The 18,214-nt window shown below is 47.8% G+C and overlaps 1 protein-coding gene across 1 annotated transcript; it reads right to left on the bottom strand.

Moving 5' to 3' along the window:
- Nucleotides 1-1,107: 1,107 nt before the first annotated feature.
- On the bottom strand, nt 1,108-11,534 carry LOC144726206 (keratin, type II cytoskeletal 8-like). Its single transcript, XM_078604714.1, has 9 exons — nt 11,010-11,534; nt 10,212-10,420; nt 7,403-7,463; nt 7,135-7,230; nt 5,451-5,615; nt 4,822-4,947; nt 3,104-3,324; nt 2,353-2,507; nt 1,108-1,523 (listed from the first exon to the last, which is right to left on the bottom strand). Exons 1-9 carry the CDS (start codon nt 11,364-11,366, stop codon nt 1,477-1,479), a joined length of 1,437 nt encoding a protein of 478 aa, XP_078460840.1. The 5' UTR covers nt 11,367-11,534; the 3' UTR covers nt 1,108-1,476.
- Between the last annotated feature and the right edge of the window lie 6,680 nt (nt 11,535-18,214).

Here is an 18,214-nt window from a genome sequence, read left to right as displayed (position 1 = left end):
CGGTGTTGTCGCCAGCTTCTCCATTGTGAAATTCTTCATTTCGTGTGGCATTTTGGAGAGATAAGCAACTGATTTTTGGAACAACAACAACAACTGTGATAAATTAATGTCGAGGTTTTCTGATCCATTCAATGGCCCTGGTTCTAAGTTGATGATTTGCTTTGGTGCCACGGTTTGGTGGTGTTGATGACCCCCATTGTTCTGCTCAACGTCAAAATGTGATATGAATTGTGCGTTTATGCATCTTAGTAGAGTCAAGGTGTTTTAGTAACGAAAGTATAGTTTGCCCAAATGTGTATCACTTTGCCAACAGTGCTACACCCACCTAAGAGTGCGTGTAATATAACTGGCAGCAGGCATCACTCGCTTTCTAATCGTTGAACTTCTTTTGCACCGTACGTAGCCAACCGTGCTAATCGCGTCACACTCCGCATGATTGTGAGCATCGTATACATTTGTAAGTGTTTTGTAGGAGACTTAAAACATTACAACCTTAGGTTGAGCGCAACCAACCTCCAGGTCATAATTATTGGGGAACTAAATCTCAATAATAATCGCGGCTTTTTAATGTATCTCGTTATAAGCTCATACTTGACATACTTGACAGCTGTAATGTGCAAATTTTCTGATTTACTTCGCTTCTTGAATACCATTATAATTGACATCAGTATTTGATCCTTATAATGAATACCAATACTAACTTTACGTAGAGTATGTATTATATCGATGTTGAATGTTGTAGTGTTTGTGTGGCCAGTATTTACACAAAAATATATAGGTTAAAATAACTAATGTGTAAAAGTATGCTTCAAATGGACGGACTGTAATGAGACCATGTGTCCAGAAATAGGAAGACATTAAACATGAAACATTTGCTAACCATTTAGGTTATTTATTTGATGTATTCCGAGGTGGATTATTACATTACAGGATCGTGCGAGATGCAGTGGATTGATCACGGTGTTATGATTGGATGTCTCCTGCGACTCCCTGCCTGTATTATTATCATTGCTACTGCCAGTGCAATGTGCGAATAAACGATCGTGCCCACTGACGCCCGGATCTCACACAGCAATCACACCCAGAGTTGAGCACAAACACGCGTCGTTAAGTACCAGGAGTGTTTCTTTATTCTTTCTATTAAAAAGGGTGCATGCAGAGATAGTGGCCAACAGCGTGAAAGATCGGAGAACATCAGGCTTATTAGAAAACGTACAAAGCTTTTCCCTACACGCCAAGACCAGCAAATTTGTGGACCCAATTACGACGCCCTCTTCCAAGTCTCACAACCCGCCACCCATTTTCTTTACTGTCACTTAAGGATACACATGCAGTAAAAATGTTATGCCTTCCGACGGCCACTATACCCATGCAACGACCTTTTGTAAAAACGAGCACAGGCGACCACCGGTGTCAGTTGGGGAGCATTGGCTGGTACGGACACTTTCGTTGTTGATGTTCTTGTTGAGTGTCGCTTTAGTAGCTCCTCTTGCTGCTCATACTGGAGGACTCGTAGCTGAATCCTGGGGAAAAGGAAGACGCAAAGGCACCGCGCCGGCACGTCAGAGGATGCATTGAGTTGCACTTCTGGTTTGCGGCAGGCGAAAAAATAGATGAAACAGTTACGACGGGAAAGATACGTTGAGCTTAGGAAAGAACGATATGTCTTAAATGAAATCACTCGTTAAAAGTATATGACGCAGCAAACACATTTCAAGCGCTAGAATGTCCCTACGTATGACAGGCATCACTGATAGGTGGCTATATAAGTAAACGCAAGTGCTTGGCATAGCAGTTATCATTTCTGGATCATAAAATGCTTTCGCTTACGTTAAGGTACAATGTTCCGCAAGTTAAAATAACACCATAAAAAACACATGCTCCAACCAAAGAAAAGGCTGCAAAGTTCTCCTAAGTGCTTTCCAGTTTTATCCACGTGTTTTTCGGCACGATGCCTGACAGTTCGCCTCAAGTGCTGGGAAAAGGAGCTGAGGAAGCCTCAGCACATGGAGTGAAACGTCAGACATGGTGCCAAACGACACGCGACAACGCAAAACCACATTTGAGAGCTACACAGCACGACCATGCAAACCTATGCCGCCGTGGTCGTCGTAAAAGTCAGTAAAAATACGACGGGAGTCGTGCCGGTAATATTCATGCGCTTGGTGAACCGTTCCGACCAATGAGAGAAAGAGAGACGCTAAAAGTATAAAACGAAAGTATTTTGATTTCATCGGGCAAGGTGTGGGCAATATAGCTCAACTTCGGAAGCGACCTGGACACAAATGATCGTCCAACGAAGTGGCTTATCACGTGGACTTTTATAGCAGTCAAAATTATCGAAGCGCTCACCTGACCCGCCGCCGCCGCCACCACCACCGCTTGAGAAGCCGTAGCTACTGCCGCCGCCGCCGCCACCACCACCGCTTGAGAAGCCGTAGCCACCGCCGCCGCCTCCGCTCATGGCCCCGGCAAGGTTGGCAATGCCGGACGCAACGGCATTCAGCCTGCGCGTGCCGGCCCGAAAGAAAAAGGACAGCATCGGAAGACCAGTGTCACGGCAGAGCTATGTTCACGATACCACATTAGCGGAATGGAATCCAAGATACTAGAGTGTCAGGGTCAAATCCACAATACCAGGGTCAAATCCACAATACCAGGGTAATGTCCACAATACCAAGGTAATGTCCACTCGCTTTGTCTGGTATTGCAACATCAATACCAGACTGAAGGAGTATGCACTGCATTGCCAGGGTAATTGACAAGCAATGTATTCTGGACCACACCTACTACTGCAACAAACGAATTTAATATGTTTTTTGCAAATGTACCGCCTGCAAAAGAGATACACTAATTTACATTAATTAGACATATGCTTGTTTGGCTAACTGCTCGCGAAGCATTCATTTGCTGCGCTCAATATACGGTTTATCAGCTCTGCAGAAAACTCAAGCCGGGTCTATCCTAAACACCCAGACCAAGAGCCTTGAATCAGCCCTGGTGCCCGGAACGATCATTACCGCAGCACCCACTCCCCACAGTCATCCCCACCCTTCGCAAATGGACCGCTGAGCTTCGACAACAAAGTTTCTCCTCCGCCCACCTGGACTCCTCTCCCTCCAGCAGCTTGCGGTAGGTGGCGATCTCGATGTCCAGAGCCAGCTTGACGTTCATGAGCTCCTGGTACTCGCGCACGTGCTGCGCCATCTGCTGCTTGGCCTTGTGCAGCTCCTCCTCCAGGCGGGCGATGGTCTCCTTCGCCTCCTTGATGGACATCTCCCCGCGGCCCTCCGCCTCCGAGATGGCTGCCTCCAGCTGGGCGCGCTGTGCACGCGAAGCGAGAAAACACAACGTGCAGACGTTATCTCAACGCCGTGGGTACGGCGCGCAAGAAGTTCAACGTGTGAAAAATAGAAGCTCAACAAAAACAGGTCCCACAATACACATGCATACGTACGGAAGGGCTTCCCACCAGAACGAGCTCTCGGGAGCGACTCTAAGTGGGTATTTTGAGCCCACACTTCCACGCTGACCAGACGTAATTGGAAGAGGTGAGAGTAGCCACACTCTACACCATCACGTGCAACCTGCCGGTCGACCAAGGTAACTGTGGCACATCGCTTTGTTACTGATGGGTAGACACAGGCGGGGGTGGGAATTTAATGAAACTGGTCCATTGTTTCTACTGCCGTGCCGGGTTCTAAAACCTTGGCACTTAACATTTTACTCTACAGTTTTACTCGGCACACGTTTGCCTAAAGTTTTACCATTCAACAAGCCAGAGGCCAACAATTAAAATGATGAGATGTAACCTTTGTTCTCTACGACGACTTAAATTGCATTTTAAACATTCCTCCTGTGCGAATATCTGAAGCAGCCTGCTATATTTTGAAAATGTCAAGTGCAAATTGCATTTTCGAAGCTTGCAGTTTTCGCTAACAAGTGCCCGTGCTTCCAGAGGTTAGATGCAATGACCAATTTTAAGTGGGGAAGCATGTGCTTATGCATGCATATTCAAGCTTTGTTTAGGGCTTCAAAAAAGAGTATTAATGGCCACACAAATAGACGATGTTACGTATACCAACTCTACCCAATAATGTTGTTAAATTATCTGGTCTTTATTACGAATCTAAGTTTTTGTATAGTTTGAAATCATATTGCCAAGGCCCTCGGGTACAGTGCTTTATTTTAGACTAAATGCATTGTACAGTACTGTATTTCATATCTTCTAAGTGTTGGGCATTCGTGTAAATGTTGTTTTATATAAAGCACTCTTTATTGCTTTGAAGTGGGTTGCATAAATAAAGACTCATTGGTTGCGTGAAAAAACAGGCAAGTGAGCCAATGTTTGTACAATGCCTGGCGTTCATATTTCACGGCAAGTCCGCACACGTGAAGTGCCCAGTGGCGATTTGTGGATTTGGAATCCCGCAGGTGGGAGGGGGCATGGGGGGGGGGGAGTCGTGGAGGCAGGGGGGTGCAGGGTACACTTATGATGGAAGTTTAATAATCTTTGCAGTGAGCAGAGCGCATCTGGGAGAGCGTGCATCGAGCACAGCACGTCCGTCGAGGAGTTGGAGTGATGAAATCAGTTTGTGTAAAGGTGCTTGGTGTATTTTTTTTGACATCGTGAGATTGCGAGAGGAGTAGGCGGCGGCGGCTTGGGGAGGTCTTCATCCAGCAATGGATTGACCACGGCTACTGATGATGAATGAGCAAGGAAAGTATTGTTAAGATTGTTTTCGTTTTACTGTTTTCCACGAGTGGGGCCCGCTCTCGCGAGGAGTTCTCACAAACCCATCCCACTCCCACTGGCCGTACCTGTTTCTTCAGAGCCTCGATCTCTGCCTTGATGCGCTGCATCTGGCGGTTCAGTTCGTTGATCTCGTTCCTGCTGTTGCGAACGTCATCGTCTCCCTTTCCAGCGGAGGAGCTGAGTTCTGTGATCTGTCATTCGTTTTTTTCCCAACGACAGGGGGCAGAGGTCGCATGTTGACGCGTAAACAATGGCTCGTGAAAAAGCTGTTACCTTTCACCATCTAGTTGGTTCTCAAGTGCCACTAACTGGTTTGCGCAAATAGCTTAAGTGGTATTTTTGCAATTCAATTAACAAATGGGAGCATTTTCATTTCAGGAGGTTTATGTACCTGGCCACAAGAGGTCTTCTCCACAGCATTACACAATGGAGAAACATAAACGTGGCAGCACTAAAGATGCTATGATAAGTACGATGGTAAACTTACTATACATTCCAAATCCATCTTTTGAATATGACTGGAAAGGCAGTTCAGTTAACGAATATGCATACGCGTTTCATAAATGTTATTCTCACCAGAGGAAAAGCGTTATTTACTCACGTTGGCAATGTCAACATTCATGGAGTGTCACAACTGCACACAGACAAACACACCTGCACCACCCGGCATAACACATAGCACACATGCATTTACCTTCTTCTTGTAGAAATCGTCAGCTTCTGCCTGGCTCTTCCTGGCCATGGCCTCATACTGGGCACGCACATCAGCGATGAGACCATCCACGTCCAGGTTGCGGCTGGTGTCCACGCTCACGAACAGTGACGTGTCCTTGATCTGTGACTCCAGCTGGCGCAGCTCCTGATCACATGCGGCACAATCGAGCAGGATGAGTGGGGGAGGGGGGGTGAAGTGACTCCTTGGTGGAGTTGGGGTGAGGTCTGCGGTGGGGGTGGGGGTCTGGGCAGGCATGTGGATGGTGGGAGCTGGGTGAGTACTGATGGATTGGGGGAAAACAACAGGAACTTTTATGTGCACAGGAGCTGTAGCCGAGGGGGTAATGATAATTCACGGTCGGCCACTGCGGATTCCAACCACACCACCCACTCCCTCTGGCTACAGCGTCTCTCCACTGACCAATGCTGTTTAATAGCTCAAGTCATCCATAGTTAAGTCTGTGTATACGTGGGACGTAAAAGGATATCACACATATATTTTATTTATTTATTTGAACAATATAAAATAATGTGTTAATAATACATGCTTGTTACCGTTTGAATACATTAAATGTCAACTACAGTTTTATTATTTTCAATTGATTATTTTTACTTTTATTTAAAATATTTTTATTTTATTTTATTTTTTGGGATTTCTTTATTTATTTATGTGACTTTACCGAAAGAACCAAGAATATGAATTCTTGCAGTCACGAATGTTTTAAGTCAAAATGTATGGCAACCACAGGATTCACTGCCGTATTGCAAAGTAATTTGTAGTTGGAGGGTGCGGTTGACGTTTCTGGGGGGCTCACTGCCCCTCCCCTTCCCTGGCCCTCACGCCGTATCCCAGAACAGACGGACACCGTAGATTCGTAGTGTTCCAGTGGGACACGTATAATAACGTCTCAGAGGTCCCACAGGTGAGGTAGTTTGAGTCGTGTAGGCTCGGTACCACAGGTGCACGATAGGCACAACAGTTAAACTCGTGTTAGTGGCTGGCAACTGAAGAACACTGAACCATCAATCGGAAGATCCTAATGTCGGATCCGGGTTGGAGGTCGACTCAGCTCTTTAACCCTCTAGGATCGGTAACATGAGTTCGTTACCACCATGTGGGGAAGCGAATAGTGGTTGCGCTTTGGATCAACTTGCCCCCGTCATAGGAAGGTGGAATTTCCAGCACTGACTCAGGCAGCAGGGCATCCATTGACTTTTGAGTAAGAATTTGAAAGGGAGGCTGAGCCTTCAGTAGGGCGTGCTCAGCCCCCCACCCCCTTCCAGCACAACGTCACATATCCGACTCACTGGGAACTGAGGCATAGGCAGAGAAGCAAAAAGGTCGGATATGTGAACAACTATAGAAAATGTCTGTTCCACAATGCAACTGGACACTTGTGAAAAAGAACTTCATAGCTCATCGGCTATGTCATGGCCGGATATGCGACGTATTGTCCCACTTTGTCAGAATTTCAACAGTGGCCTTTCCATCGACAGACTTCCACCCCGCCCCTTGCACGGTGGTAATGTGGACCTTCCAACCCACAGGTTCAGGGCAGCCAATGGACACGAGGGTGGTCGTCCGATGCTCTTTGAGCTCGCGGGCTTTAGGGACGTAGTCGATGTAGTGAATGTTTTTTGTGAGTGTGGTGTTCTTTTTTCACCTCGGCGAAGATCTTCTTGAGGAACTCGATTTCGTCGTTGAGGCCATCCAGCCTGGCCTCCAGCTCCACCTTGTTCAGGAAGGCATCGTCGACTTCCTGCAGCACAGAACCGTCACACGTGCACTTCTTAGGATCGCTGTGCCAAGTACACAACAGCCCCTGCTGTCGAGAATGCCTGAGAACATTTTACAGGCAGCACAAACGAGCTGTACGTCTACCTATAGGGTCGCTCGTGGCACACACATCGAGCAGTGAGGACTCCACTCACCTTCTTGACGACCACGAACTCGTTTTCTCTCTGGGTGCGGGTGTTAATTTCTTCCTCGTACCTGCAAAGCACCGTGCGTTCAAAGTCAGCTCAGACGCATCTCAAACGTGTTGCCCGTTGTCAATAACGTTACACAAATCTGATCACACACACACACACCGGATTATAAGATGAAAACCCCAACTTTTGCTTTAAATTACTGGGAAAAACATGCGCCTTGTAACTTGGAGAATATATTATTCTTGGTTCTTTCGGTAAAGTCACGTAGATAGAAAACTAAAAATCTAAATTGAAAGCAAAAAAAAACCCACGACGTTTCGATCGCAACACAAGCGGTCTTCTTCAGGTGGAGAGAATTTAGATTTTTTTTCTATCTACGTCACTTTAAGAATATGAATTCCTGCAGTCACGAAAGTTTTAAGTCTAAATTGGAGAATACCGTAATTAATGATCGTCGCGAAGTTTAGGGCATCCTGAATCATTCGTTTATAGATACCGCACTCATTTCTGATGACCCTCCCTTTTTATTCCTCAACAAATGAGTGAACACTGTGAAAACATTGGCTCCTATAACCTTGCGTAGGAGAGAGTTAGAGTGGAGTGAGATTGGTGGGAGACCATGTAAGAGACATTATAATCGAATGTAGTTTTCTCTGGGGTATCTACAAATGGACCCAAATATAATCTCATGCGTGCATTTAATATACAGTTCACCGCTTCTTATCTGCCTTAATCCTATCCGCAAATTCTCTTGTCCGAGATATCTTCCCTAAACTATAAATAAAACGTGTAGTCTCCATGCACAATCAATCTCAGCGCACTGAGATATAAACCGGGCCACAGCCAACATCAGTGGCAAGTGAATCCCCCCACCCTCCAGCACCCGACGACACCAACTCGGACTGACCGGCGTGGTGGAGTAATCGTCAAACTCTATGGCCGACACAGCGTGGGGAATACCTTCGGCAGTAGATTGTCAAAGGGATGTAAATTGCGAGATGTATTTTTCACCAAATGCGGCAGCTTATTTGTGCCGACTCCAGCGCACACGAGATCGCATCGCACGATCTCATGTGCGCGTGAGACGTTTTTGTCAAATTCGAGAGAAATGTTTTTTTACGATGAGTCCATACATCCTCCGCGCTCCTAAAGCGCATCCGTACTTCCACACCCATCCAGAATCCAACCACTGGGATCTGAAGGCTCCTGGATCCGACGAAACTCGTCCGCTACAGCGTCCTCGAGCAGGAACGCACGGTGGGACGGGGGGGCGAGACAACGCCCTACCTCTCCCCTCCTCTACAAGCGAGAGCTTCGGCCTCAGGGGCACGGCCGACCACACCCCGGCTTCAAACACCCCGCCCCCCTCTCTCGCTCCCCGTGCCCTTCAGATCTCAAGTGGATCTCAAGGTGTGGCTCGCCGAGAGACGCGCGGACGATGAAAGGGGTCACGTCGCGTACACAGGCACCGAGCGATGTCAATGCGCGTTCAATGTACGGCTGAAGTGTGTGGGGTGGGGGGGTTCTTTTGTTTAATTAAAAGTTATCCGCCCACGTATTGTTAATTTACACTTGTACGTGAAGCGTAGTGTTTTACTTTATGTTATCACGTACGTGCTGTTCGATATTCTGCACTGATTGTGTATTTTTATTGTATTTGCACTGATACCATCTTTGGTCTTGGCCATTCTACTGCTGGAGGCTACCTGGGTGGGTGCACATGTCGTGTACCTTTCGTATCTTTTCACGTTTTTGCATTTAGAAAGTTCCCGTGGATTTAAGATATAACACAAGAAGAAAAAAACACTCCCGAAAGGCCGTGTGGCTGATTGGATGTGTAAAGGGACAGATTTTAAAAAAGGTGTATTGTCTGCGTATTTAGTTTATGGCATGAATATAGTAATTCTAATTTCATTTATGAAGCGCTTGTTATCAAGGATCGCAAAGCGCTATACAAGACGGAGTAGCAAACACTCAGCATAAAGCATAACTTATTTAACAAAAAATACATTCTCAAAGCCAGTTTCTGAATTAATTTGTCGGTGAATAAACAGAAGTGTATAAATACATTTTAGGACGTGTTTTTTTTTTAAATGTCCACAGACTCAGAGATCCTGATATCTCGTGGAATAGAGTTCCAGAGTCGGGGGAGGGGGGGCTACAAGGGGGGAAATATCGGTCGCTCCAACCGACCGTAGCCTCTATGACCTGAGGATGCAGAGAAGATCTGCACCCACAGATGTTCGAGGCGTTGAGGGGACGTATTGGGTGCAACGTGTCTCTGGTGCCGGTTTGGAGTCAGGTGATTTGGGCAGAGTCAACCGAGTCTGAATGTGGCCGCAAGTGTCGTCTTGACGCCCGGCAGTGTTTTATACCCGGTATATACGCATGTATGCGTATATACTGTACCTAGCAGCCACTGGTTTGCATTTCTAGATACCTACAGATCAAACTTAATGGCTTGGTGTGAAATCACAGTAAGAAAAAATACACATGATCAACGTTTTGGGCAACGACTCTTCTACAGAGCCAGATTACTGTCCAACACGTGAGTTTAATATACATATAGTTCTGCTATCTGATAATGATTGTCACGGCGAAATTTATTTATGTTCTTTTGTGATCTCTGTTCGGTGTCTTTGTGGTCTTGTGAGATTATTTTATGATATCGTGGGATGTCTGTGGTCTTATGCAATGATGCTGTGGTTACGTGATATGCGGTCCTGTGAGATACATCGCATTCAGCAGAGCGTTACGCTACTTTGCCCTGTGACGGCCACGAGCCGCCCTTCGTTCGCCCTTCACTCACTTGGCCTTGAAGTCTTCGACAGCGCCCTGCATGTGCTGCAGCTCGCCCTGAAGGCGCTGCTTCTCGTTGCCGAGCCCATCCAGGTGCTGCTTGAGCCCGTTGATGTAGGCTTCGAAGAGCGAGTCCAGGTTGGAGCCGCCGCTGCCACGCTCCTGCAGGGCCCTCCACTGAGCCTCCAGCACCTTGTTCTGCTGCTCCAGGAAGCGCACCTGCACGGGTGGGAAGAACGCGTCTGATCAGTGCTCCAGGTGTGTGCACGTCTCGATGGATATGCATGCGTGCGTCGGCGTGACTGCGTGTGCGTGTGGTGGCCGTTTGCGTGTATAGGTGCTCGCTAACAGCGCTTGCCCCAACAGTCTTAAGGCATTCATAAGAGGATTTTTTTGGAATGATATTGGTCGCGAAAGCCTACGTGCTAGTCTGTTAAGGCGATACGGGGCATCTTTGTTTGCGTGTCTCTATGTTACTGTCCGCGTGTCTGTCACAGTTCTTGTTAGGTATATATTTACTCTTCCCGTTACCACAATTAAAACAAAACATGAAAAACGAAGACCAAGATACGTTGCAGGTCTGTCATACAAACTTACTGTCGTGACAACAGGCTACTACGAGAATGTAAACATCACTGTAAAAATACACACATTTTGCAATTCATCACATTTGCGACACCAGTTAGCAAAACAAGTTCCGCGATGCAGCGATCTCAAAAGCTTTCCGTCGTCTCTCTGCAGCCAGCCAGCCAGCCAGACGGATGAACGTCAACGCTCAAGTCACGGAGTCCTGCATGCGCGCACCCACCTTATCGATGAAGTTGGCGAAGCGGTCGTTCAGACCCTTGATCTGCTCCTTCTCCTGGTTGCGCACGGGCAGAATGCTGCGGTCGATCTCTGGCGGGGGCCCCGCTGCCACCTGGGATGAGAAAGACGCCGAGATCCCCCCGAATCCACCACCACCACCACCACCATAGCTGCTGCCGCCGGACTTGTAGCTGCTGCGGGAGCGACTTCCACCGCCGCCGCCGAAGCCTTGGGAATGGCTGCTGAACCCTCCCGACCTTCCACCGCCGCCGCCACCACCAATCCTGATGGAGCTTCCGCCAGAACTGCGGCTGCGGCTCACGCTGGACACACCACTGGACTTGATGCTGTAAGACATGGTTGGCGGTGCAGAGTGGGATGCGTGTCCCGAGTGTGCAGGGAGAAAGTGGTGCGGTGTCGGCAGCGATCAGACAGCGCCCAAAATCCCACCCCAACGGTGCGCCCTTTATATAACGCTGGGGTGGACGCCACTCGAATCGCGAGCGCGGGCGTGGACTCTCTCATTGGCTGGACCCCTCCTTTTCCCCTACAGGTGAATGCGTCAGGGTTCGGCACCAGGCTGTGTGGATGGCGCTCATTGGATCACGCGCGTCTCGGCAATTGCCTTGGTCTCGTCGAGGCGCGCCAGCCGCCTTACTCGAGGCAAGCCACTGGGGTTGATGATCAACGAGACGTGCATTCAGACACCTCGTAACGTGTTAAAAGAGACATGTCAAATGTGCCAAAGCAGACACTTAAACGAACAAACAAAAACCTCACCACCTTCGTTTATTAACGCAGCGTTTTTCAGATTTTTTTTATTTTATCGGATAACGTTTTGGGCAATGGTCCAGATCTTTCGGTATTTTCCGGAAAAGATATCCAACACTTTACATGTTTTTCTTATATGACGGTACACATTTTTGAATTGTGCTCTGCACCACTGCCGACGTAAGTCTTTTTTAAGTTCGGTAATTATTCTTGCTAAAGCAAAACCAGCCACTCAATTAAAACAATCTCTTTTGATTATCAAATTAATTCAAAATTCAAGGGCACGCAAAATAAAGCGGCATGCTGTATGTATATTGTTTGGTATAGACTACACATTCTACCGTACACGTGTCAGCTTCATTACTTGGGGGGGTGTTCGGCTCTTTAAAATAATACAGCTGCTACTCTCGCTGTACGACACGTGCTCACATCCATTGCACGTGTCGACGATTCCTGAAAACCGTGCTTTGACAAAGAGATCATGTGCGGGAGTGGAAAATACACACTCCGTGAACGTTTGATAATTGTGCGAGAATGACACAGATTGAACTTATTATCATACGTATTAATGTGCATCCCACTGTCAGTCTACTATTTAAAAACGTATCCACGCCGTGTCGGTCGAATGTACGTATGTTGAAATTTTTCCGCAGCGTGCGGGGAAAGGACAACAAACTAAACACAATAAGACAGTTGTAAAGAAACGAGTTCTCACTTTAAACTTAAAAGTGCATAGTCCCCAGTGGCTTCTTAATATCGGAAGGAATAGCGTTCCAGACGGCCGCAGAAACGCATCTGAAAGCGCGCGATGCAAGTGACCGTCTTTGTTCGATGATTAAGCCAAAAAGGTGCCGCTGCTGCTGCTATCACCACCGGAGTGCGCGTGGTGGTTTACGCTCCTTGGTCGAAGGGTTGTTTGACCACGCTTCACTGCGTTGGTCAGTGCGGGTTGGAGAAATGCAGGGGGGTGAGATGAGGGGACGGGGGGGGGGGTATGACCGTTTCATATCTCACTCGCCACTGATGTCAATTAGCGTTCAGGAATCGAAATCAGGTATCTGGGTTCATGGCGCAGTGCGCTGACCACGGCCCCACCGCTCACATAGACTTGCCTTTAAAAAAAGTGAATTATACAACGTCTTACATGGAGGCCGTGCTTGCTTGAGCAGCTCTAATTAGCTAATATCTAAACACATTGTGGACAATGCCTTCCGTGTATGTATGTTGAACCTCTTCTTGGTTCTTTCGGTAAAGTCACGTAGAAGCGAAATAATAAAATAATAAATTGTATCATTTCCCTTCTACGTGACTTTACCGAAAGAACCAAGAAAATGAATCCCTGCAGTCGCGAAAGCTTTAAATCGATATGTTGAACCTATTTCGCACCGTACGCAGCCGACTGTGTTAGTCAGTTAACTAAGTACGCAAAGAGCCGACAAGCGATGTGAGCCCAGCAGACAATCAACAGGGGCGCGGGGGTGGAAACGCCCAATCCTCAAAAGATGTGTCTGTGCGCCGAAGCTCTGTGGAGCAACAAGTCACGTCCAAGCTGCCTATACGCTGGCATTTCGAGTGGAATCGAATTCAGGATTGAGTCCTGCCGTCGAGTGTCGACTGCGGCGCAGCACGTGACACCAGATCAAGGGCGCACGTCCATGTCTGCACCTTGGGCAATGGACAGCACAGACGTGCAGACAGTACACGAGGAGTCGCGTAGTGAAATGTGACTCGTGAGTTTTTCCGACTCCGCATACCGCAGAAATACGGCGTCTATGGTGTCTGTTACATAAGCGCCACTGAGGCCCCCTTATTTGCCTCCTCCCCCCCCCCACATCGTGATTAGCACATATAGGCCGCGGTGCAGTTGCACCGCCTGTACACTCGATATTTCTAAACGCATGCGAATTGTGTGCAATGCGTTCAGCGCCGTGTCTTGTGCTGCGTCTGCCCGGTAGGCGCTGTGCACCCACGTTCAGCGACACTTCACGTTGATGCTGTTAAAAAAACTTTAAACTATTTTTTTTTATTTTGCCAGGGAAAGTCCACTGAGCTATATAGTTCTCTTTCAGAAGCGACCTGGCCACAAATGATAGCTCAGCGAAGTGGCTTATCACGTGGAAATGTATAGCAGCCGAATACTTTCAACGCGTGTTTCTAAATGTGGAGGGAAAAACCGGAGGACCCGGAGAAAAATCCACGCGACCACGGGGAGAGAGACACGCAAACTCCAAATATACAGCAGGCGTCAGGGTCGGGATCGAACCCACGACCTCCTGCATACCAGGCGAGGTAGTTAACATCTCACCACCGCGGCGAGATGTTTAACATGATGTGTCAGTAATCCACTGCTGGATGAGTTGTTTGGCAGCACGTCTTCACGCCGGGCACCGCGGGTTGATGAAAGGGGGTCTCGAAGCGGCTCATGTATCACTCACCGCTGATCTACACCACGGCGGGGAATCGAACTCAGGTGCTGTGATAGTATAGCACGGTCACTAAGCAATTCGAATTTGCCAGTTTACCACAGAGTAGAATTAATAATGAACGTCAGTCCTTGTGCTGAGTCATTAACTTGCTAAGTTCGCAGTCAGGGGCACGGGCGACGGTGACCGACATCAAAAAAACCGGCTGTCGAATATGCCTCCATCATCGCGATCATCAGCCATGGTCAATCCACTGCTAGGCAAAGGCTCCCCCCACCTCTCAGCAATTCGCCTTCTTGAGTCGGCATTGTCGTTGTGAATGTTCGCGTCGCAAGCGACATTACACGGCACCACTCCTCGTGTGCATTTACACGCAGCGCCGCTCGCTGCGACGCGAGTTCGTTACCGATGTTCAGACTCACTCCACCCCCCCCCCCCATATTTTAGGTGCTCGTGTGTGTGACCAGATTTGTACAATTGTATTGACGTCGCATACCCGTTTGGGAGTGCGTGGAGAATACGGTGCAGTAAATAGTAGCATCGAATCTTGACTTAAAGCTTTCGTGACTGCAGGAAATCATATTTTTTGGGTCTTTCGGTAAAGTCACGTAGATAGGTTCAAATTAATAAACAAAAAACTACGACGTTTCGATCACAACGCAAGCGATCGTCATCAGGAGGAATATTGAGCAACTGATTTTTTACCGCATGCTGATTTTGCAGGCACGAGGAAGAAACGGGCACCCGCACGCAGAAGTTTGCATGCGACTTTGGGGTTAATTTCAATCAACAAACGAATGCCGCGACCGGGACGCACCCTGTGTGAGAAGCGGGCGTACACATTGTGGGGAAGTCTCCGTAAACACTAGGCGTGTGTCTTTGCATTACCACTTCAGTAAACTATTGATCCTCGGCCAGAACACTCCTCGCTACCCTTCCACCTACTTGACAACCCACCCCTACAGCCTCACATCCCACTTCACAAACCCACTCACCTGCATCCCACCCCTACAGCCTCACATCTCACTTCACAAACCCACTCACCTGCACCCCACCCCTACAGCCTCACATCTCGCTTCACAAAGTCACTCACCTGCACCCCACCCCTACAGCCTCACATCTCACTTCACAAACCCACTCACCTGCACCCCACCCCACCCCTACAGCCTCACATCTCACTTCACAAACCCACTCACCTGCACCCCACCCCACCCCTACAGCCTCACATCTCACTTCACAAAGTCACTCACCTGCACCCCACCCCTACAACCTCACATCTCACTTCACAAACCCACTCACCTGCACCCCACCCCACCCCTACAGCCTCACATCTCACTTCACAAACCCACTCACCTGCACCCCAAAGAAAACCTCACCCATCCTCAAACCACACTCACACCCTTCCACTCCCTTCCACGGGCGTGCAGACAACTCCACCTACACATTGCTCACGAGTTCTCAACGCAACCGCACACCTCCCTGCACACTCCCTCCTCGTGGTTTCCTCTCAACCTCCTCCTCTACGCATCGCCCCACGGGGTCTCCTCATGTCTCGCTCCTCCCTCTCAGCCCACGCGTGTGTGCTTGTTTGCCCGCAGGGAGAGACACAGGGAGCGGCCATGGTACGTGGCCATCGTACGTCTCTATCGGCGTATCCTGGCCACAGTTTATTAAACATTAAGGCAGCAACTGCAGTGTCTGCTGGCCCATTGGAATGCCCTAAAGCAGAAATCACTCCCGGGGTCACCCCTTTCAAATTAGAACCTCGCAATGAAACTATGGAAGAGCTGTACACAAGAGATGATGGAGATGATGGAGATGTGTCCAAAAGATATGAGACGTAATGAGGTTATGAGAGAGATACGGATGAGACATAAATGGAATGATATGAGAGAGATGTGGATGAAACATAGAGATACAGCGAGATGAGAAAAGTGAACTGCAGAAGATATAGAGATGAGAGAAATTCATCAGACATTTACGTTTATTGTGTCTGAATGATTAAGCTGTGAATTTGAGCTGTTTTGGGCGCGTTCCTATTTTATCATGATACCAGGGTCCCTTGAGGTGGTTTGGGGCCTTTTGCTATTTTGTAGTTTGTGTGCCTAGCGCCACCACTGGGTTGACATCTCCACCGATAAGCATGGTTGACTACGTACGGTGCTAAAGAAGTTCAACATACATGCATACGACCCTCCAGATTCAAACCTGTGGCACTTTCCCCGCACTTTAAAGTGGAAGGTGCCCAAGAAAAAGTATTTAGCGCAAGCGGGCCGCGTCTAATCCCTAACAGCTGCCAGACATAAAACGGGTGGCCTTTACCTCGTCGAGATGATTAAAATTTTACAAGATCTATTATTTACACGCCACAAGGTCGTAAACAAAGTATAATAGGTGTGTATACATAGCGTGGTGTCGTTGCCCGAGGACCATTCGTGTTTTTTGCCTGTTGAATATTGAACACGCAGGCAACTTTGATGTCCCCCCCCCCCAATAGTGGAACTCCTCGTGGGGCCAATGTTATGGCTTTATTGTGCATGCATTAAAATGGTCCTACCAGGAGGATGCGATCGAGACTCACGGCAACTTCGTGGCAGCCGAAGGAAAAAATAAACACACCCGAGAGGATGCCCACCGCGGAGATGGAGTGATGAAATCAGGTTCACGTGCAGGTGTCAGATGGGTTGTTGCATCGCGGGACAGCGAGGGATTGGCAACGGCTCGGGGAGGCTTTTATCCAGCAGTGGATTGATGGTGACCGCTGCTAGATCCGTTCAGTTTATTTTGAAGTAACTCCTCGTTCACTGTGGTGGTCATCATTGCACGCTCGTTACACGCTCATCACCGGCCCAGTATAATCGTAACAAATGTCACAATAACCCGAAGGCTTTGCGAAGCCTCTCGAGTTGTCTTGTGAAAGTCTGCCGGTCTTGCACTCGTCTCGTCTCACAGCTGATCAATTTTGCAATGTTTAGATGTAACAAACAAAAAAAGCACATTGGAAGCGCACCGTCGTTTTAACTTCAACTTTATATTGCAAGCGTTTCGACTTCCAAATGCAGATAGGCACACGATTGACTGAAAATATAAAGACATGTAAATAGGAAGTGTCCTTATATAATGAGAATACATTACATTCACCCGAAACAAAGTAAATATATGTACACCACAAAACGATACAGTAGATTGTACTTCACTTGTAAAAACATACTTCACTGAAACATTTACATCAGTTGCGTTGCAAGAACACACTTGCCGAGATAATGCGTTGCATTATATCGCTCACTCTCCCTCGATATGAGGATGTCATTAAACATAAAGGGGCAGCCCTGCAATTGCTTGCTCGCAACAACTGCTGTCAGAAGGGTTTTCACAAAAAAGGGAGCTTTCGAGAGCCGTGATCAATTCGAAGGTATTCGCCCCTTTCATCCAAGCTGGCCACATGTCTTGGAAGAGGTGGCAGCACCCACACTTCACCCCCAGCACACGCGCCCGACCGATCGACTCATTGAAGGAATGTGTGTTGTCTTGGTTCGCTCTGGGACTGTTGTCGCCGTTGTTTTGCAGCCTTCCCCAAGCTTGGGAATTGGTGCACATCGGCAATTTGAACTTCATAGACTTGATCTATCTTCTTGGTTCTTTCGGTAAAGTCACGTAGAAGGGAGACAGCTATCTCCCCGACAGACCTGGTCTTCACCTGAGGACGGCTGCTTACGTTGTGGCCGAAACGTCGTGAGAATTATTTTATTATGTTTTATTTTTATTATTTTATTACTTCCCTTCTACGTGACTTTACCGAAAGAACCAAGAAGATGAATCCCTGCAGTCACGAAAGCTTTACATCGAAATGCTTGATCTATTTTACTTGTTTATTTTTTAGTGATTTACTTTGCACGCCGATAGTTTCGTGTATTGTTTGTTGTTGTAGCTTTCTGACTGGACATTTGTGAAAAAGAGCTTTAGAGCTTATCGGATTTCTCGAGGATAAATAAAGATTCAGATTCTCATTCCG

This window comes from Lampetra planeri, chromosome 2 (genome assembly GCF_965212315.1).
Source record: "Lampetra planeri chromosome 2, kcLamPlan1.2.h2, whole genome shotgun sequence".
In the NCBI taxonomy this organism is placed as follows: domain Eukaryota; kingdom Metazoa; phylum Chordata; class Hyperoartia; order Petromyzontiformes; family Petromyzontidae; genus Lampetra; species Lampetra planeri.
Note: the sequence above shows the minus strand (reverse complement) of the source record. Positions and strands in the feature narration are given on the sequence as shown.

What these genes read in the sequence shown, in the direction of transcription:
- LOC144726206 (XM_078604714.1), bottom strand. Translation starts at nt 11,366, where the DNA reads ATGTCTTACAGCATCAAGTCCAGTGGTGTGTCCAGCGTGAGCCGCAGC. An exon ending in TCAAGAAGATCTTCGCCGAG is followed by an intron (nt 5,616 to 7,134) that starts GTGAAAAAAGAA and finishes GCATGTGATCAG; the next exon opens with GAGCTGCGCCAGCTGGAGTC. An exon ending in TCGAGGCTCTGAAGAAACAG is followed by an intron (nt 3,325 to 4,821) that starts GTACGGCCAGTG and finishes TCGCGTGCACAG; the next exon opens with CGCGCCCAGCTGGAGGCAGC.